Genomic DNA, 21,563 nt, shown 5'->3' with positions numbered 1-21,563 from the left:
AAGAAGATATTTTGAGGAGGAACATTGATTTAAATGCTGTTTAAACCTCTTAAGGTCTGTTCAGGCTTCTCATTCAACAGGTTGCTTGATTTATTTTCATTTTTATGGCAAAAAAGCACAGAACAAAAAAACAGCTTTGGAGCAGCTTGGCCGAGGGTTCTGGCAGTCTGGTCCTGGAGCCCCAAGACAGAGCCGTAAAACAAACCACCACTAAACCAGGAATTAATGCAGAGAATTGCAACACTTTGTCTGAAACAGGAAACTGATGGTGATGATCCTTCAGATTTGATAATACACAGAGGCTCAGTCAGTTGATTTTATCAAAGAAAACAGAGAGATAACTCAATTACAACATGTAAGTGAGCTTCAGTGGGAGAAACCAGAGGTGCTGTGGCGTCTGTCAGTTCTGGCGAGCTGAGTCTGAACTGTTGGTCCTGCTGAGCAGAGGCCAGGCTCAGGTGAGTCAGGAAACAGGACATTTCATATTCCTCTGCTGAGAGAGGATCAGCTGGAAGTGGAAAGTGAAGGATGGTGGTGAATCTGCCACTTTGAGKAACTTTGGGATCGAGAATGAATGGGGTTTGGRGAGGGGAAGAGGTGTTCTTAGTGCTGAGGTTCTKTCCCCCTGCTGTCAGCTCATGTGAAGAGAAATAGATCAGCTGCCAAAGGTCATTAGGAAATGTTGGCTTTAAATGAAGAACTTGGCACTTTCATCACAGGGGTCGTGTTATGGAATGAGGTAAATTCAGAGCAGATTATACACTGGTCTCTAATTAGCAAGAAAATGTGCAAAAGAAGAATTATCTTAGTTTATTATTTATTTACTAATGGCAGTGGCCATGCACAGTGCTTCTATGGTCAGCATGCAGTGGTTTCTGCTCTTCATAAACACTGAAACATTGGGCTGGGCTCAAAAGACAATGAGAGTTTCTTCTCCTTGCCTCAGTCTCTTTCAGTGAGAGATTTTCAACACTCACTATCCAGCTCTTTGAAAATTTAAGATGAAACAGTTTAGTCCCTAACTTTCCATATGGAGCAAGAATAACATAGAATTTCTGTAGTATTTTGTTTAACTTAAGGTAGTTAGCTAAAAACTAGAAATGGAGTTTAAACACAGGTCCCTTGCCCAGCACTGAAACCAAAGCTGCCAGTGGATGGAGGCAAACCATGCCATGTATCCATTAGGACATGCTTCCTCTCTAGCCCAAATGACTGGGTTGTGTCTGGGATATGCTGTGGGGGAATGCTGTGTCTGTGTCCAGGAGACCAGGCTGAGTGTTCCTAAAAATCAGGAAGAACTTATGGGATCTTCTAGCCTGCCACCATTAGGAGTGTGTGAGTGAAAGGTCTTCCTTGGCAACAGGTGCTGTAGCTGGGATGGTGAATCTGAGCAGCTGGAAAGGAAGGGTGTTCTGAGAGCCAAGGCAGTGGATGGTGGGAGCCTTTGGGAATCACTGGGCAGCTCCGTGGCTGCTCATGGGTGAAGCTGGTGGACGTGTCCATAGCTGTTCTGGATGACGGTGAAATTCAGGTGTTCTCTTATTCCCAGTTACACTGGGAGTGACAACTAGGTTTGAAAGCAGCCAGTTACAGCTCTGGAGAGGGCATGGACTCACTCCAAGGGCTGTGATGGGACAGCCCCAGCAACAGTGTGCACTGTCCATGCCAGTCACATATACTCTGGGGATGTTCTGGGCATCAGAGTAAAGGTCCATGGTGTCCAGTGCCTTGAGGGGAGGTGGCAGTAGCACTTGAGGCCTGGTGCCCTCAGCCACCCGCAGCTGGGTCTGGSCCCAGTCTTGATGGGTGCTCTGTTTCAGGGTCTTGGTCAGTGCTCTGAAGTGAATCAGGGATCTGGGATTTGCTGATCCCAACACCCTGTCCACCCACAGCTGTTCTGGGAGTGCTGCTGGTATAGTGGTGTTGTATCTGTTCCTTGCATGCAGTGCCTCCATGGAGAGGAGCCTGGCATCTCCTGGGTGTGAGCCCGGCTGCCTGTTGTGTTTTGAGGTTCAAAACCTGTGTGTAGTTTCTGTCCTCTCTCTGCCTTTGGGTCCCGAGGAGCTGCTGGCCCTGATGCTTGAGAATCATCTCCAGCTTACCTGAGCCTTTATTTCTCTCCAGGTGTGGAGCTGGCACTGGAACACGGGGATCTGGAGAGGTGATGCCCGCTGTACTCATCCTTTGCTGTGGTTCTCAGATGGGAGGGATTTGTGGTTGTGTCTGTTCTCCCTTGCTAGTCTGCAATACATAACAGAGCCTAATTTTGTCTCAAATAAGAAATACTCTACCAGGCTTCTTTTTGAGAGTTCTGCACATAAGATGTGTTAGTGCACCCAAGGTCTCTTCTTGGCAAGGAAAAATCTTCTCCATTCAAAATTACCAAAGAAGAGCTGTTCATCACAAACTGGGTTAGCTGATGATTGGAGTTCCCAACTAATGTTAGCCTTTAACAGGGTCAGAGAGGGATTAGTTCCCGTTAGCCAGGAGCTTTGTGGCTGACCCACTGCCGGGTGATAATGGGTTTGTGGATTCTGCCATCTGAGCTCCAAGTGTGTTTTTAATGTAGTCAGAAAACCAGGAGACTGAAAGGGACCTCCTGAGTCACTGAGTGTGCTCCCTTCCTCTCGGAGGCAGCAATCATGGAACACCTTTACCAAGGCAAGATCATAGATGTGGGAACAAAGAATGTAGGTCAGGCTCACAGGGTGGGCATCACAGGAAGGGGGGAATTGCTGCAGTTCACTGAATGAATGTGTTTCTCTGGCAAGAATTGCTAAGATATTCCTTTGGATCTTACTCTGAGCTGCTGTCTAGCAAAATAATGAAAGGGCTGTCTTTTTTTTTTGTGTCTGACACGGGAGAGACTGCAAGTAAAACACTACTTGCAGTTTTCAAAAGGTGTTGAAAAAATATAAGAGACTTCAGAAAAAAAGCCCAAGAAAAAAACATCTTTTATTTGCGGGGCTGGAAAGCTGGTTTTGTAAAGAGAAGAAAAAAGGTATTTGTTTATTGAAAAATGTCTTGAAACATTGCTTCCAGGAAGGATTCAGGAATAGCTGCTTGGGCAGCCAGCAGACGAGAGATTTGGTTGTAAAGGACTTGAGGGTAAGGGAAGGAGAAAAGCTGAAGCCAACTAACTTGTAGAACAGCTTAGCAGGGATGGTGGTAATTTCTTGTTCACTTGAATTTATAGGGGTGGGGATGGTTAAATTTTAATTGGTAAGTTTGGGTGAGGTGCAGGTTTGTCAGCTGAAATGCAATGCTCTGAAGCCTGACAACCCTGGAACAGCTCAGCTGGGAACAGGAATATGAAAATCACAGAAATAATTCTGCTGACCATTTGTAGTTTGCATTACTGCTTGAAGTATTAATGTGATCCTTGGAGTGGGCCTTCTGCATGGGTGGATTTGTCCCTAAAGTTTGTGGAAAAGTTTGACATTTTGAAGTCAGTCCCACTTTTGCCTGGATTTGATGACAGGTTTATAACAAGTACAGGCTGAAGTGGGTGCAGGATTTTGTTTTGTTTGTCCCTTGCAGACTTATAACAGGGATGGACAACAGAGCTCAATAGAGTAATTTCATATGAAGAGGCCTGGTGGTGTAAAAACTCCTGTTTGGTTTTTTTTTTCTTTTTTAATTGATGTTTTCTTGCTTTCTGTGTATACCTAATCTTTGTGCTCAGCATGGCTGTTGGAAAACACTTAAAATGGAACTTCTTAAATGTTTTRATTTATTTTTTAAAACAGAGAAATCCAAAACAGTTCCTTTGAGGAGCTGGGTGTAGAGGGYGAGTCTCACAGATTACCAGGCATGAGCTTAAGGGAAATGGGCCTGGAGAGTTGGGGGTGGTGCTGTCTCTTCCCCAGCAAAGCTCCTCACGTGGTTCAGCAGCTTTGCAAATGAAACCTGCACCACAAAGCTCCCTCTCGTGGTGCTGCTGCCTTTCCAAGGTGCATAAAGGCATTTCTGTCACACAAAAATGTCCTTTCATGGGCCTGCAAAGGAGCATCACATTTGGCTTGGTGATTTGTGCTTCAAAGTACATCCCAAGATTTTTGTTGAGTAAATAATACACTTATTAAAGGAGGGTTGAAAGTATCTTGTTTAGGACTTGAGGAACTTGCTATATGGTGAAATAGAGAAAAATAAATATTATCCTTATTGGTTATATCAACTTTGAGTGGTTTGTATGCTCCAAAATAAACTTTYTGTGAGTTTAAAATGACTCAGTTACAATCAGGATGGACTTTTTGTAAAACATGCTGTTATTTCTTCAGATGGCGAATGGCTGTGGGTCTGTAACAGCATCATCTGACACAGTTTGTGTTCAGTGGGACRTGCTGTAGTATGTTTGTAAAAGCAGGTGTGGTTTTATAATAATTAATATGGTCTATATGGCATTCATTTCCCTCAGCTCTACCTGCACGGTTACAGCCTCACCTGAAGTCTATGGGGCAGTTTCAGGCACCACAATATGAAAAAGACATTTAGCCATTGGAGAGCACCCTGAGGAGGGCCATGAGAGTGRTGAAGGGTCTGTGGAGGAAGCCTGATGAGGGGCAGCTCMGGTCACTTGGTTTATTCAGCCTTGAGGAGATTGAGGGGAGACTTCATTGGGGTCTTCAACATCCTCATGAGGGGCAGCAGAGGGACAGGCACTGATCTGTTCCCTCTCATGATGAGTGACAGGACTCAAGGGAAYGGCTGGAGCTGAGCTGGGAGACATTTGGGYTRGGTATCARGGTAAGGTTCTTCYCCCAGAGGGTGCTGGGCACTGATCAGGCTCTCCAGGGAATGGGCACAGCCCCAAGGCTGTCTGAGTTCAGGAAGTGTTTGGACACCACTCCCAGGCACAGGGTGGGATTGCTGGGGTGTCTGTGCAGGACCAGGAATTGGACATGATGATCCTAATGGATGTGTTGGTCCCTTCCAACTTAGCGTATTCTGTGGTACCTGCTTAAAAACCTCAGAACCTGGAGTCAGTCAGTGTTACCTCTCGTTAAACTAATTTACCATCACCGAGAAAAAGCTCTTGCAATGACTTTCTCCTTGCTAAAAGTGAAACACTTCTGAATCTGTTTAATGTTTGTTTCTCACTATGAAGCCATTGGAAAGTCAACTACTGCAAGTGCTGTGTTGAATAGATTGAGCTCCCAAAGCTTATCTTTGAGAAACAGCTGATGTGCCATCAGGGCATCCTGGTGTGTATGTTGGTCATTCAGTCATTGGTAAACTCACAAACTGCAGGTGTAGGAAATGCCTGTTGTGGCAGCTTGTGTTGTCTGGAGTCATGTTACTCTTCCAGCGCAGTGGGTGATTGGTGCTTTGCCAGAGCCAGTGTCTTTGGCCAAACAGGAAAGACTGTCCCCAAATGTGCACCAGTCAGTAATAAACAGACACATGGAGATCATGGAAATAATCAGCTAATTCTGGAGCAGGATATTTCAGGTGCCATGCTGTGAAGGAAGTGTTTCTGTAAGATCATGCACATAAATTTCCTCATTTGCTTTCATAAGCAGAGGGGACTAGCCTGCTCTGCTGTCTGACAGGGGTTGGGTCTGTGTCTGCCCTAGGCACCCTTGGAGCTGGATTTCTTCAGTCTGAGCATGAGCCAGAGCCCATAGGAGCAGATAGAGATCCTGTTCCTCCTGTTGTGCCCAGTGGCATKCAGGCTTTCCCCTGGGCTCTGCCCAGAGCAGCAGCCTGTGCCAGCAGACATGTGGCCTGACCAGAAGAGTCTCCTGTGCTGTCCCCTCCCTTCCTTGGCTTCCCTGATGTACTGCCAGTGCTGTCAGTGGTGGCCCTGAAGCACAGCCTAGACTGGTGACAGTCAGAGGTGGTGTCATTGCCTACGTGAGCTGGATTCTTGCCCCTGTTCATCTTATTCCTGGTTCTTGTCCTCTGCCTAGCTTTATTAGAGGATCTGGTGTGGGGTAATGCACAGTCCACCCAGGGACAGCCTTGGCTTATTGCTTAGCCAAGCAGTGGGGCACCACAGCCCTCTTGGTTTCATTTACTCTCAGCCTAAGCAAAGCTCCCTACAATTCTCCCTTGGACAGTTTAATTCAGTCCCCAGAATGTCTCGAGGGTGCTGTGTGTCATTGCCACTGTGTCCCCTCCTGGTCTYGGTGCCTGTCTCCAGTCTCCCCCTGTTTGGTACAGAGTAGACTCTGGAGTTGTGACTAATGATGTAACCAGTTGGTTCAGCTTGAGAGTCAAATTTGGCCTGTTGAAGTACAGCACTTCAAATCCTGCCCAACTGTTCCCAGTTGTGCTTCTCATCTTACAGCTTGAGGGCTGCAAATGATTCATCAGACAACAGGATATTAGAAAAGAATATCAGTTCTCTTCCTCAGACTTGATGGTTTCATTGCATTTGGTTTTCTGGCGTAGAAAATAGGTGGTAAAAGAAGGGTTAGTGTTACTGAGTTTCTCAAGAATATCTTATTGGGCACCAGACAGTCTTGTGGTTAAAAGCAGGAAAATAATTGAGAAATGTCCCCCACTGGTCAAGGATTGAGTGTYCTCTTGATAATTTGCCATCCTGACTTAATTTCCAATTCAAATGTTAATTTCAGCTGGCCTTGTCAAACTGTCATGTGCTGCAAGTGCCTTGCAGGATCAGAAAACTTTGATTACCAATTTTGAGGTCTGGATTAGTCAATGCAAGCTTGGTAAAGTGCATAGACTTGTGGCCCTCCTCGCTCTTGAGTTTCTCCATGCTCTGGGTGACTCTTGCTCCTTGTTTGTTTGTAAGATAATTGCTTTGGAAACCATTTACAGTTGGTTTTAACACTAGTTTTCATATTCTCTGTGAATCTAAAGAAAAAAAATTGTGTTTATGATGTTGGTCTTACTTCAGTTGTCTCAGTCCACTAATGTTGAGGAAAGGTTTTCTTTTTCCTGATTCAAAGCTCTGTCTTATTCCACTGTCAGTAGCTCACTTGTGCATTATCTTTATTCTGTAATTAGTGATAATAAGATAACTTTATGTGTAATAAGTTCCTGTCAGGTTTAAATCAAATCTAATTTGGTTTTGTGAAGCTGTGTATTGGCAAGCGAAGTGTGTGCGATAGATGTCAGAGATCTAAAAGATAAAATGGTTTTATAATTGTGTTATAAATAACACTTCTGTTGCAGGTGTTTTATCAAAGCAATAATAATCTTTTTAAAAATTGGTCATATTCCAGCTCCTCCTGAATATTTGCAGYCAAGGAAATTGTTAAGCATTGGCACAAATTGCCCAGGGCAGTGGTGGAGTGGAAGTGTTCAGGAGATRCATGGATGTAGCACAGGTGGACATGGGTTAGTGGTGAATGTGGTGGTGGTGCTGGGTTAAAAGTTGGACCTGATGATCTTAGAGGGCTTTTCAACCATAATGATTCCATGATTCTGTGGAGACTTACAATGCAGGACAGCTCTTCAGTTCCGAAATGTAATTGATTGTGTGGTAGCTGTATCTATTTTTGAGGCACAGTGAAGTGTTCCAAGGGGTGGACAATGACACTCACTCAATGCATCTCACTGTACCCGCTCTCTGGACTTGTTCCTGAGGAGGGGATTTGGGTGTCAGAGCAGCCCTGGCTCCCTGATGGGCCGAGGTGTGCTTCCACAGTGCCAAGTTCCATGTGCTGGTGGGGCTGAGGAGGCCTCTTCATGCTTCGGGCTCACCTGGCTTTTGRCTGTCACTGAGAGAAATTTCCTTCCTTTTCCTGGTCTTTTGATGGAACCCTTCTATTTTCCAGGACTGGCAGCCTCCATTCGCGTGCGATGTTGACAAGCTTCACTTCACACCAAGGATCCAGAGGCTCAATGAACTGGAGGTAGGCTGGAAAGCTGAGCATTGCTTCYGCTCCCAAATGTGTCAATGTGTTTTTGGGAGGTGATGTTCACCAGAGTTGGCCATGAGCTGATAGTACTCTGAACCTTGAACATCAATTTTTAATTAGCACAGAAATTCATCTGTTTCTGAACCTGGTTAGGAGCATTCTAGGCATAAAAGTGATGTTAATGCTCATTAAATGAACGTGATTTAGGCCTTTTCCACACAGGTGCTTCTAAGTGGTTAAACTCTCCAATTCCATAGATCTGTGTCTGTATTTTGCACTCATACAGCATCTTTCAAAAGGAGAAGAGATGAAACACTTGGAGTGCTTTAAAAATAGCCAGCCTTTTGGAAGAAACAATTGCAAAATCTGGATTCAGTTTGTGGAAATTTGCTGTTCACAAGCACTTTCATTCACTGCTTCAATGAATTGAGACTAAAAGGGAGTGTGAGAAATCCTGGTTGGCTCAGCACTGGTACCAGTTGGRACGATGGTGACTCTGTGCCTGAATTTTCTCCTGATTCTTGGTTTTTAAAGTCCTGATGTGGTSGTGTGAAGTGCTGGAGAAGGCTCAGATGCTGGCTTGAGATGCTGAGAGAGGGATTTGTATGACCATGAGCTGTTCAGAGCTTCCTGGGGTTTGCAGGCAAGCTGATCTGTATAGAAATGGCTGGGTTTTACCTTAAGAGGAGAAAATGTGCTGAAAAGAAAATGTGTCAGTTTAAATTAAATGTGCTCTTTAACATAGCAGTAGTGCAGTGATCTGAGTGTGGTAATTGCAGTGCAAGCAGCCAGGCTTTTCCTTCCCTGATCTGTTTGTATCCTTAAMAGTGAAACAAATACACTTGGGAGGGAGAAGAGATAACAGAAAAAAAAAAAAAAGTTGCTTTTTTTTTTTTTTTTTTAAATAATGATTTTTTTGTTGTTGTTTGTTGCAAAGAAACCAAATTGAAATAAACTGTTGCAGTAATGAAAGTAATGAATGCAATAAATCCTGACAATGAAGCTGGTTTAGGGAGCTTTTAGAAATAATAACATTGTTTGGCTGTTCTCAGAAAGTACTTTTCTCAGTGCAGTGAAAGGTAACAAAAAGTAACTCAAGGAAAGGTACAGATACAACCAACGGTATCTGCATGGAATTTAGTTTCCTTCAGATGATGAGAGGGAAAAATGCAAAATGACTCTTGCAGAGGGCAGAGCTGGGGAGGGAGGCCGCTGAGGCTGCAGCGCTGTGAACCCTGGGGTACAAAACCTACGTCTGCTTTTAGCTTACAGTTCACTTGTTTGTTTGGTTGGTTTCAGGCCCAGACTCGTGTAAAGCTGAATTTTCTGGACCAGATTGCAAAGTTTTGGGAGCTTCAAGGATGCACACTGAAAATTCCACATGTGGAGAGGAAGATCCTGGATTTATTTCAGCTTAACAGAGTGAGATTATTATGGGAAAAGTCCTGAAAAGCTGCTGTGTTACCTCAGTTCCTGAGATGGTGTCACAGCTGGTCGGGGGAGGTTTTGGGATGTATCTAAGCTGGAAAAAGTATTCCTTGGTTTAAGCTAATACAGCTAATGGGAGTAAGAATACATTATCATGGTAAGATAGTAAGTAATACATTATCAYGGAAGTTTTCCTGTGAGCTAGGAGATCATCTTGAATTTCCAGCTCTTCCTTGAAGTTGAGCTTGGGTATAAACTGGTCAAGAATAAGCTCAGGCTTAATTGAAGAAAATTCCTGAACAATGACAAAAGTGAAAGAAAAACATTTTCTGTGAGAAATAGGTAAGAAAAAAAAATCTAATTACTTTTAGGATGAAACTTGTTAAACTTGTGGAGAATTTCATGTATACTGATAGTAAGAGATAAGATTCTCTGACCCAAAAGATACATTTTTTTTCTCTTTTCTTTATGTTTAGGGCAGTTTTTATTAGGAATTTTTTAGCTTATTTCATAGCACCTGTTCCAGAGAAAAGAACTAAGTGTCCTGTGCTAGAAAGTTGTGTTGGAATACAAAGTGACAAATTGCAGACAAATAAATTTTCAGAGTAGGCTGAGCAACTGTTTGCACATGGAAACATGTTTGTGAAGTAATTCAACAAGTTTATACTTCCTGATTACTGTTATATAGTGTTGCTGCCTTCAAACAACTTCAATATTGTGTGGCGTTTTTTAAATTTATTTTTTGTGCGTTAAGTTATCAATTGTAATATTATCCTGCCTTTTTCCTTGAACACTGGTAATTTTACCATTACATATGTGACCGTTTTATTCTCACTTTTCAGCTAGTTGCAGAACAAGGAGGATTTGACGTAGTTTGCAAGGAGAGAAAATGGACCAAAATCGCCACCAGGATGGGCTTTGCTCCTGGCAAAGCTGTGGGCTCGCACATCCGCGCACATTATGAGCGAATTCTCTACCCCTACAACTTGTTCCAGTCAGGAGCGAGTCTCTTGGTAAGCTRTGCTTAAACCCACCGGGTTCAGTTCATGGAGCAGCCAGGCTGTGAGGGTTCTTTGAGTTTCTGGAATGTTTGTGAAGCTGCTTTTCATTCAGTAGTTCAGAAAGCCATGGGCAAACTTTTCATTAGAAGTGTTTAGCATTAATGCTCCAGGGAACCTCTGCCTCCTGCTTTGAACAGTTCCTGTTGGTGTTTTCTCTCTGCAGTTTACAGAAACCTCGTGATAAGGGACATTTAGACTTCCTGTAATGATTTCTTTCATGCCAAGTGCTGCTGTATTCATGGAACATTCCAGGTCCATCTCTCTGCCACAACAAATGCTGTGGGCCTGTGTCATGTGCCCAGAGTGACTGAGGGGCTGTGCCAAGCCATGGCAGTGTTGTGGCACATTCATTAAGAGGGACAAATTGCAGAAAGCTTCCTGGCTGTTGTAGTGATGTTAACAGTGTGACTTGGGACTTTTTCCAGGCTTAAATCTTCATCTATCTTTAGTCATCAATCCTTGATTTAAACCAATACCAAAAACCAAAACTCACGGTTAGCCATTAAACCAAAACTCAGGATTGATTGAGAGTGGAGGCCACATAATCTCTAATGAGGAATGGGCCTTCTCTTTTAGAGCAGCAGTCATTTATTTGGAAATCCAAAATAGGTTGCARTTGCCAACATCCATTTTTATTTCTTTAAAATGCTCTTTCCATGATGATCTTTCAAAGACAGGAGMGCTGACCTTTTTTAAGCAATAAACRCCCTAATCCCRTTACAAGCATGTCTCTGTGTACAGAAATCAAGAGGCCTTTGCACAAAGCTACCAAAGTGAGGGAGGGATTTGATGTAAATCCAGAGAGGTTAGAATTAGACTTTTTATTTAGGCAGTGACGATTACTTCTCAGTGAAGAACAGCTAAATTCTGCTGGCCCTTCAGAAAAAGGAGTCTGTTGCAAACAGGATAAGAACAAAACAGTTGAAGATAAAAATCTTCATGCTAAGGAAACTGCTGGATCAAAAATATTTTGGCTTCCCTCAAACACTTGTATTAGGTAATGGAAAGCAGCATTTTCTAAAGCCATTTAATTGAAAACTGGCATTTGTATTAGGTCTGAAAACTGTGATTTGTTTTTGAGGTCTTTTTTGAGCTTGTGTGTTTGTTACACCTGTCCTTGCTGCCATATTTTTGAGGTGCCATTGCACAGGAAAGATCTAATTAAAAGTTGTAAAACAGTAAATGCAGTACCATATTCTGGAAATGAAAGTTTCCTGAGAGCATCTGTCACACAGTTAATACTGACTTCATGATTTGTTAAGTATTAAACCCTTTTGGAAGAGGAAAAATCTTCTCAGATGAGGATGTGCTTCTCTTTAAATGACTTTTCAAGCTCTGTCTTGCAATGGGTACTTGACATTTTTTCAAACTGATGTGGAGGCAGATCTGGACAAGTGACGCATGTAAGGTTAGCTTGGTTTTTTTAGCTCCTCCCCAGGCAGTTAAAATAGCCCCCTCCTATATGTGGCAGACAGATTTTTGAATKACATGAGAGAATTCACAGAAATGTGTTGGGTTTAGCTTACTTTTCACTCTGATGGGTTTTTTTCCTCATGGTGTTGTCTTCCAAGTGAGTTTGTTTTACAATACATTTTTTGAGTATAATCTCAAAAGAAGTTCTTTCTGGCTTCCTTTCACATGTTCTTATTAAGTGGTGCTTACCCAGATGCTTCTTGTGTACGTGGCCATTACTGTGTGTCTGTTCAGTATTTTTCTGGGAATCCAAGCACCTGARTTGTGTTTTTGGAGAAGCTGTTGCTTGTTCAGTGTGCCAGCTGTCAGTTGGAGATGTGCTTCCTCCTTCAACAGCCTGTTGAGAGAAGCTCTTCACACAGCTCTGGTCATCATCCAGACAAGATTAGTGCTTGCATTCACTGAGTCTTTTGATTTTTTTTTCTTTATTTGGTAATACTTGAGATATTTGTTGCCTGTTTTCCTGCAAAGGCCAAAAAGATGGAATTATGTAGTTTCCACTAATGACTGCACCATAATTTAAGTCTCATCTAGATCTGTGAATAGCATTAACTGTTTGTGTGGCTTAAGAATATGTTAAACTGGCTTCGGGAGTTATTTTGACAGATATTCCAGCTGGAGATACTTCTATCTACATGCTGAAATAGTGAAACTCTCTGGAGCTCTTCAGAGGGGAATAACATGTTTTTATTAAAGCTCATGTTCAGTCCAACAGCAAAAATTCCTTCAAGCAGCCAGTTTCTAATACCCAAAGCTGCTCTCCACAGGGGGTATTTATTTTCTTCTTATCTTGAAATTGGACTAGACAGGCCTGGGCTGTTTGTCTCCAGAGTAGTTGCAATGAACCCATTGGTGCCAGTTTTAACCACCTGTACATCTCATTCCCAGCTGTAGTAACTATGTGTCATCCCGGAGAGTCACACTGTATGCACAGAGGGAAACGTGTCCCAGCATGAAGTGAGGTGTCCAGAATCTTCTGTCAGTGCATCTTCTGTGGTGCGTTGCCCAGATGTTTCATGATTTAAAGTGCAGCTACAYTTTGGGGAGCTCGAGATGGTCTTACTTTTGTTTTTCAGTGAATACAGCTGACTCAGTAATTGTGGGTCTGGTCTCTTTTCCATACTAAGATTTTAGTGGCCTTAGTGGGATTCATATTTTCAAAGATTGATATGTGTGTGCCTCTGATAAAGATGTTTCAGTGTGAGAGAGTTTTCTGTCACCCTTCATTGTTCCTGGAGAAAGTGAACACCTTTGGCRTTTGGTGGTATTTTTACTCTCCATGGATGTGTAATAGGGGTAAACCAGTTGTCTTCTGCAAAAACAAGAACCTGAATGATCGGCTTTTGTGGAAATTGCTACTAATTTAATTACTACTAATAAATATCTAAACCTGGAGAAGGTTAATTGTATCCTTTTCTCYTCCTCCCAATTTTTTAACTTCTGAAGGCCTTGTGATCATTCGTGCTTTGTCCTTTGTCTGCTAGAGGAGCTGCTCCTTTGTGGCTTTAACTGATGGGTTTTGATTTGGTTTCTGCCACCACTGAGGGTTCAAGGATCATGCATGCAACCATCTTCTTGGAATATAACAAGATYATGATCACAGTGTGTGGGGTGAGCTTCTGGTGAACGGTTGATAGAAGCTCAACCTTGCCAAAGGCTGCTTGGGAAGAGGGAAGGACTGGAGAGATGGCAGCTTGTCCTCGGTTGAAGACAGGTCGGTGTAGGAATAAAGAAAGTACAGAGAAATTCTCATCCTTAGGACTTAACAATTCTAGGTCTTCTCTAGGTACAGCTAAAATTGTAAATTAACAGCCATTCCATGCCACTACCTTTGCCTGAAGTTACAGAGGCATTGGGACATGTTTGTGCTTAAATAGTTGGTGAAACCTCACTGTTTACCAAATCTCTTCTGGTGTTTTCAGGGAACAGTGAGTGCTCTTTTTTTTTCTTTTTTGTGTGTGTCATTTAATTTTTTTTTCTTTTTGTTTGGCCTGAAGTAAGGCACAATCTGTTGGTTTTCAAGGTTTCCTTACACTTTGGTTTAGGACAAGCTGTTTACCTTCTAGATCTTTGTTTTCAAGGATCTTGTGTCCTCTATTATCAGAAGCAGTAGAAACTCCTTTTTTGGTTTTGTTTTTCCTGAAAATTTGGCATTTCACATGAGGACATGGTTCAAGGACCCAGATTTTACAGAAGTCCTTTTCTGTTCTCTCATTCTCAGCCTTTTCATACTCATTTGCTTTTTCTTCTTGTCCATTTTCTGTTCTGAGAAATTGTTATTTTTTGCTTTCTTCCACTGATGTTGATGTGAAATAATTCACATCATCTTCTTTCATCTTTGGTAGATGCCTCATCCATGCAAACACTTAAGGCCAGGTTGGATGGGTCTCAGCCTCATCTAGKGGAAGGTGTCCCTGCCCATGGCAGGGGTTYAGAACAAGGTGATCTTTAGGGTCCCTTCCAACCCAAGCCCTTCTGCCRTCCTGTGATTCTTATTCCAGTGGGAGCTTTAAGCTTTAAGGCTCTTGTGAAGGGGCAGCTGCAGTGCTCTGGTGGTCCAGACCCAGCCTTTGAGTGTCAGCCAGGACTTGCTGCTCGTGTGTTTGAGCTGCAAAGTTGAATGGTTCTGTGTATTTAATGCTGAAATTAAGTCAGCCATTTACTTTCAGAGTATGAATCTAGAGTTTGCCAAGTCTAGGACTGAAGGCAGTGTTAAAGCAAGCAGCAGTTCTGGAGGTTTCTTTGATCAGTGTCACAGACTGTCTTGTGGGCAGTGGTTAATGACATCCTGTTGCCCTTGACTGATACTGCTTTTTTGTTAAATACATTATTCTTTTTGCATAGACTTCTCTTGTAAAATACCACTTTTTCCTCCTTTTCCCTCCCCCCTCCTGGCTGTCATTTGTTTCTGAAAGTGATTTCTGTGCTGTCTACAGAGCATCATCATCCTAACTCCACTGCAGTGGTTCTCTCTGTTCCTTTACTGCTCTCTCTTGCTGATAAAATGCTTGTGATGGGAACAGAGTAACAGAACGGGGGGAAATGTGGATCCAGCAATTTCGTGAATTACTTCCTGGCAACATGAGATTTTTCTTTCTGTAGGATTTGTTGTTTGCTCATTAACAACTGTTACATTTTGTCTGCTGTTACTGAGTGTTGTGTGGCTTGACAAACGGGGAATTGTCATTAATTATTCTGTTTCTTGCCAGAGGTATGCACAGTTTTCAGCAATTAAATGTGTTCATTCAGCAGCTTGAAAGAACTAAAACTGTTCTTGCATCTTTTTCCTTCTGCCCTTAATTCATGGAGCAGTTGTCCTCCAAAATATGGAAAGAAAGGAGCTGCTGTAATGTCTGTAATACAAAGCTGTATTTCAGTTAGGACAGGGATGTTTGAAAGGTTGTAATTTACTTTTCTATTGCTCTATAAGTTGGCATCACAGCCACTCAACCTTAGGACATTTCAGCAGTTCCAGAGTGCTGGTGACCCAATCTGCCAAGGCCCCATCTGCCAGAAGAGTTGGGGTTGGTATTCCACACAGAAATGTTTGGTGCTCGTAACACTTAAAGGATGACTTCAGCTTTCTTTAAGATCCTTTATTAGCCTATTGCAGTCATTGAACTTGTAGGAGAAAGTGTTTTTGTGCCTTGTTCAGATGCATAATATTACTATTGTCATCCATGCTGCTGATTAACGCAGCGCAGGAATTATTAGGGCCCTGTCTCTGTTCTTTCCAGGAGCCAGGAAATTGTTCTGCACAGTTTGTGTTGCAAGTGGAGGCAGAACTAAGTAATCAAATTGTATCTCTTTAGTGTTTGCAGAAGCCAGATCTGAGCAGTGACACGAAGGACAAGGAATATAAGCCCCATGACATCCCGCAGCGGCAGTCGGTGCCGCCGTCGGAGAGCTGCCCGCCCGCCCGCCGCGCCAAGCGCCTGACGCCCGAGGTGAGGCTGCTGAGGGGCTGCAGGGCACCCTGAGCTGGTCACTGCCTCTGTGGGCCTGGGAACAACTGCTCCACTTTGTCATGGCTCCCTAAATATTCATAAATGCATAGATTACAAACCATGGGTAAGAATTGATACTTTGCATTACTGAGGTTTAGAATTCTGATAGGCTCTGCTGTGGAAGCTGTTCCTGGGTGTATGGTAGGGTTACATTTTCAGCAGGATTGTAAATATTATGGGTGTCTTAGATTAAAATACAGGTGACATCTCTGGAAATAAAGTAGCTTTGATCTGTTGCTTCTCAGTCAATGAACCRCACATATTCTCTAAATGTGCTAGGAGGTTTCTTACATCTCTAATGAGCTGAAGCCAGCTGTTGGAGCAGGAAAGATTTTGGTTATATCATTAACATTGTTGTATTTAATTTTTCTCCYGTGAATTCTATTAATTTGTGATCATTTACCCATGCAATATAAGGAAAAAATATATAACATCAAATCAGTCTGGTTTTATACAATCTTACATGTCCTTAGGAAGCAATATTTATTTGGATGAGCGTGAAATGTATTGGTTATATCTCAATGTCTTCTATGACATGTATTTAGGAGATCATGTGTCTCCTTTGTTGCTGGAAAACAGTAATACTTTGGCTCCAGCCTTTCCAGCCTGATGATCCTGTCTCCAGAGAATTCCTATTTCTTTTGTTTGAGCAGATGAAGAGTAGGGGAGGATATTCCCAGGAGAGGGTCTGATTAGTGGTGACATCATGAGTTAGGAAGGTCACAGTTCGTTTCAGACTCTTRTTAACTCCCATTGTTCTGGTCTTGGTCTCTATTAGTACCAGAAGTACAGCTTAGCTGTTGCAAATTCTGCCTGTAATTATGCTTAGTTAATGAGTTACAATTAAGAGTTTCTAAAGCTTTTCCACTCAAATACCTAGTTACAAGTGGATTTATAATTTTGAGCAAACTTCAGTCATTTGGGCTGAAACTTTCCATTTGAAGTATCTGCATGGTGTAAGGAAACTTGTTCTCATGGATSCCTTAAGGATTAACAGCAGGACAGCTACAGACTAAAATTCCAGCTGTGTCTTTGGCAGTGGTGTSACATGGCGCTGACAAAGAGGGCACATTTTTGTCATTTCAGGAGAAACCAACTGCTCATCAWTAGCCAAAAGGCAAGGTTGCCCTCTCAGCTCTTGCCCCAAGCAGTACTGATGTTGTACAACTCTTTTTTTGTGAAGGAAAATCCTTGATTAAGGGCATAACTGGAACACACAGAACTAAGGCTGAATTGAGCAACAGGGAYTGGCTGGCTAAGTCAGGAGCTGTAGTGTTTTAAGACAACAATTTCCCAAAGTTAAGATTTGTTAACGTGAACTTCACCATTCCCTGTCAGTGCAGTCAGAGAAGGTGATTAAAGTAATTTTATTCAACCTTGAAGCTCCAAGCAGTTGGCATTTGCACTGACCTGGTTGCAAAAGAGTAATGTTTAGTTCACATCTCAATTTTTTGCACTAATGGGACATACAAGGATTTGTCTGTCTTAAACTGTGAATCTTAAATTCATTCTCATGTTTGCCAGTTTGATGTTTCCTGTTACCAAAGTCTGACCGTAAACATTTAAAAGAAGTGAACCACAGGAAGTATTCTAAGTTATTGTGGCCTGTAGGATGAGTGCTGGTTTGCAGTTAAGACACAGTTTGCAGTTTTACCTTACCATTTCATACCTGGTGAGTAAACAATGAGGAGAAAACGTTCATAATGAGAAAGGAAAAGGGCAGTGACTGTCTAGGCTGGTTCTGAAATACAAAGGCTTTAGGTGYTTGATTTAGAACAGTTCGGTTGAAAGACCACAGTGATGCTGGGGAGGTGAAAGTGAGATAACTTGATGTGATAAAAGGCTCAGGCCAAACCAAGAGTTGTCTTGTGAAGATCAGCATCAGCTGAAGCACCAAACAGGCACAGCTCAGAAGGAGCTGAAGCTGCAGATGTTGGGGGTCTGGCCCTGCACTTGAGGCTCAGAGCTGCTGCACGCAATGAACAGCTTCTGTTAGTGCTTGTCTTAAGCAATGGGACCTCTGCCTGGTGTGACGGAGACATTTGGGGAAGGAAAACACAAAAAGTGATGAGGAAATAATGTCAAAACCAGCTCTGTAAAAATCCAAACAAAGCCTGCAAAAAACCCCACACTGAACAGCAGTTTCCACCCTTGGTGTACCTGGGGCTGTGTCCAGTCCTGCCTTAAACCTGGGCCACACATCCCATCTTTTGGGCTTCAGAGAGTGGCTGAGAGTGACTAATTTGTTGCATGACCTCATTTCCTTAAAAAAATACAGTGTTGGAGAAACCTCTTGTAACACTGAGGGATTTGAGAACTGTTCTTCCATCATCKCAAAACTTCAGGGAAGTAAGATTTATGTAAAAATGTAAGAATTGAATAGAAGAACATTATTCTGTGTTGAAAGTTCCATGATGTACCAACAAAGGTCTCTGCTTTGGAGACTGAAGCATATCCTGCTTCTCAGGAGTACAAAAAAATCTGTGAAAGCACTGAATTCCTTGTTCTTTGCATCTTAATGGGTCCCACTGAAAGCAAACCCAAATCCTGATATCCTTATTGCCATGGACTTTTTGTCAGATTTACTTTCAAGTCTTCCATGTTGAGCCCTGCATTATTTCTCTCTGAACTGCTTGTAAATAATTGAAGACAAGTGTTTGAGAACTCCAGGGTTCTGTTTAGATTTAGTAGTTTGTAGGTATTAAATGGTTTGGAGTTTAATTGAAGTCCTCAGAGTTCTTCTCTGAGTCTCACCTGTCTGCCTTTTCCCTGGAACGAGGTGGGTTACAAGTTCCAAGCCCTCCTGGTACCTCAGTGAGSTGTTTGTTTCTCACACCAGGGAATCTTGAAATGATTTACATTGGAAAGGACCTTAGAAAATGTTCACTTGGAGCTCACATAGTTGCCCAAAGCCAGCTGGAGATTCCACACTGACTGCTCCGTGCTTGGGCAGGGGACTGGGAGATCAGCTGGCACTGAGCATCTTCCCAAACACAGGTGACAAACCAGAGTCTTCCAGCTGAGGACCTTACTGAGGTTGTTTTCCTTGTTCTTTYTTTCCCTTTTTAAAGGCAACCAGTATTAAGAGTGAGACTGATGCTCCGGAAGCCAGAACTCACAACCTGAGACGCAGAATGGGCTGTGCCCCTCCAAAGAGTGACAGTGGTGAGTGAAACACAGCRGAAATGCAGCTTCTGTTACTTTGCACAAACTTGTTTTAAGACCTGAGTTGAAATCAGCAGTTGGAACTATTCAAAGTATTTGATACAAAACCCCAGCTTTCTGTTAATTTTTAAATTAGATTTTACAGTAAAAAGTTCTTGTATGAGTTTGAAGTCTTTTTTTGGGGAATTTTTTTTCTTGTAAGTGGTTGAGTTTTCTTGAAGATTATATTTTCAGTTGAAAAAAACTTGCACTTTTCCAAACTTCGATGTCTSTTCTGGAGCAATCGGAAATGAGATTTAAGCCATGCTTTTGCTTTGTATTTTAAATAACATCAGTCCATGAACTTTAAATAGAAGAAACTCTTTCAGGAATGTATCAGATATCAGACACTTTTAGGAAAGAATTCAGGTTTGAAATCAGGAAATTAAACTCACAAAGGCCAAAGATAGTATGTTTTGAGCTTAATGATAAAGGTCCCATAATATAATTAAACTGCTGCTATCAACAATCCTCAGTTTGTTCTCTTCTTAAAAAATAATTGTTTGAGACCGAGAAACAGTATTTAATGCTATAAAACAGAAGAATAAGCTTGTTGACAAATAATTTAGCCAAATAAATATAGGAAGCATTTACAACTACTCAATAATTTCAATTACTTCAGCAGTCTGTCAATCTCCTTAGTTCATTCAAAATATTTTTTTCAAGAATTTGTCTAGATTATAGTGTTTTGTAACTTGATTTTTTTTCTTCAAGGAATCTCCAAGTATTAATCTCCCTCCCCCAAGAGCAGGAGGAAAAAGCTCTTGACAACATTCTTTAAAACCACATGGAAACAAAATATTAGMTTATGAAGCTGCTCATAATTTAATTAAAATTAATTGGAATGGCATAAAATACTGAAAAACTGTGGGCTGTGATAGCCAGTGCTACCTCATGGTGTTGTGCTGGGATTTTTTGATAACTGGCTACTGGAGGCATTGCAAGAGTTCAAGTCGTGCCTTATGCTGACTGAAACAAGTGTAGGGAGGATAACTATTCAGCAAATACCTTGGTGTGATGCAGTCTAAATATATAAATAAAAAATAAATAGCAATAAATGAAAGAAATAATAACGAGSAATATTAAGCATTGAAACATTTTGTAATACTCTTGTTTCTTCTGTTGCCCAGACAAGGAAGTGCGCAGCGTGGTGAAACTCCCTGAGAAGAAAGAGCTGTCTGGGGAGCCAGAGAAGGACAAATCCAAAGTCAGATCTAAAAAACCCACCAATGCTGTGAGTAGCCCCTGCCTTCCTGCAGCTACATGTTTTGCAGGCATTTATGGATTTCTCTGGGGTGTGGAGTAAAACTTCTGTCACTTTGTCATGTGGAGGGCTCTTGTCTTCTTCCTGGAGCCCCGTGCTGAAGCACAGCAATATTTGTACCAGCTGGGACATCAATAYTGCCAAAGCTTCTGCTTCACAAAGCTGGAAAAGACAGGATGGTTAAGTTTCACTGTCTATAACTGAAGTCACTTGTTTTCTGTCTCCAAAGTACAAYCTCAAGTATTTTGAAAGCGTAGTCCCGTGGATGTGGTTCTTCCTGTGACATGATCCCACCCAACTCCTCTTTAACCTCAGGGGAGCTCAGTGCAGGCTGTGGCATGTAGCACTCCCACAGACCTGCCCCCAATTCCACAATTCCAGCACTAAATTGGAAGCTTTGTCATTCAAATGCATCTTAAAAAAACCAAATCCTGCTCCAACTCTCCCCACACCACCAAGYATCCCCCAAACCCTCCACCTGAAGGCAGAGGTAGTGGTCTCACTTCTGAGAAGATAATGCTGAGATTCTTATTGCCTATGCCACGACTTGGGTCCCTCCTAAAGTCAAACATGTTCTCATTCAATCCACACCTGTAGCTGGTACCTGAGAATGAAGAGTGTGCAAATACCAGAAGCCTCACACCCTCGACCCCCAAATAAAAAAAAAAGCTTGTGGGGAGGAGCAGGAGATGCTGCTGGCTTTTTTAACAACATAAAGCAAGAGGTTCTGCCTGTCCTGATGGCTCTGTTCTGTGTTTGGGAAGAGCCTTCCAGGCCAKTGCTGGTGAGAGCTGGGTGTAGGACAGGCAGCAGAGAGCCCTTCCCAGGTGGCAGTGCCTGTTCTGTGCCTTGGGGCTTGGGAGCTGCTCTGTCAGAATTAAGAGCTGCCCCCCTGCCCCAAGCTCTTCTGGGAGGTTGGTGCCTTCCCTGGGGAAAACGAGGAGCACTCCAGTAAKGGTGTCGTGGTTTGAACTGTGCTCACGACGTTCCCTTCTCCCCCCCACCGGAGAGGGAGAAGGGAGAGAGAGCGAAARCTTAATTAACACGAAATATTTATGGTTTTGAGATAAACATAATTGGAAGAAAGATACCTATGTACTCTACAAAGAGTCAGACAGGCTGCATAACTTAAGTTGCAAAACAGGTTTATTACTACACACTACTAAGAATGGCACTGGGTGAAAAACAAAGATAGGGATATTTACAAAGAGAAGAAAAATAAAATGGACATTTTAAGACACCTGTTACACTTTCTCAGGGACCCATCTCTTCTTTTAAGTCCCCCCATCTCCAC

General features: G+C 42.5%; 1 protein-coding gene across 2 annotated transcripts in view; it reads left to right on the top strand.

Moving 5' to 3' along the window:
* Window positions 1-21,563, top strand: part of KDM5B (lysine demethylase 5B) — a 56,081-nt gene that overhangs the window by 4,886 nt on the left and 29,632 nt on the right. For both annotated transcript variants that reach the window (XM_057374375.1, XM_057374374.1), the window contains exons 2-7: window positions 7,749-7,826; window positions 9,132-9,254; window positions 10,103-10,273; window positions 15,607-15,741; window positions 18,873-18,966; window positions 20,136-20,239. In XM_057374375.1, coding sequence (XP_057230358.1) covers window positions 7,749-7,826; window positions 9,132-9,254; window positions 10,103-10,273; window positions 15,607-15,741; window positions 18,873-18,966; window positions 20,136-20,239 — 705 coding nt within the window. The remainder of the gene's footprint in view (window positions 1-7,748; window positions 7,827-9,131; window positions 9,255-10,102; window positions 10,274-15,606; window positions 15,742-18,872; window positions 18,967-20,135; window positions 20,240-21,563) is intronic.

This window comes from Malurus melanocephalus, unplaced genomic scaffold (genome assembly GCF_030028575.1).
Source record: "Malurus melanocephalus ecotype Western Australia unplaced genomic scaffold, MMel_1.1 scaffold_224, whole genome shotgun sequence".
In the NCBI taxonomy this organism is placed as follows: domain Eukaryota; kingdom Metazoa; phylum Chordata; class Aves; order Passeriformes; family Maluridae; genus Malurus; species Malurus melanocephalus.
This window is presented reverse-complemented; position numbering and strand designations above follow the sequence as displayed.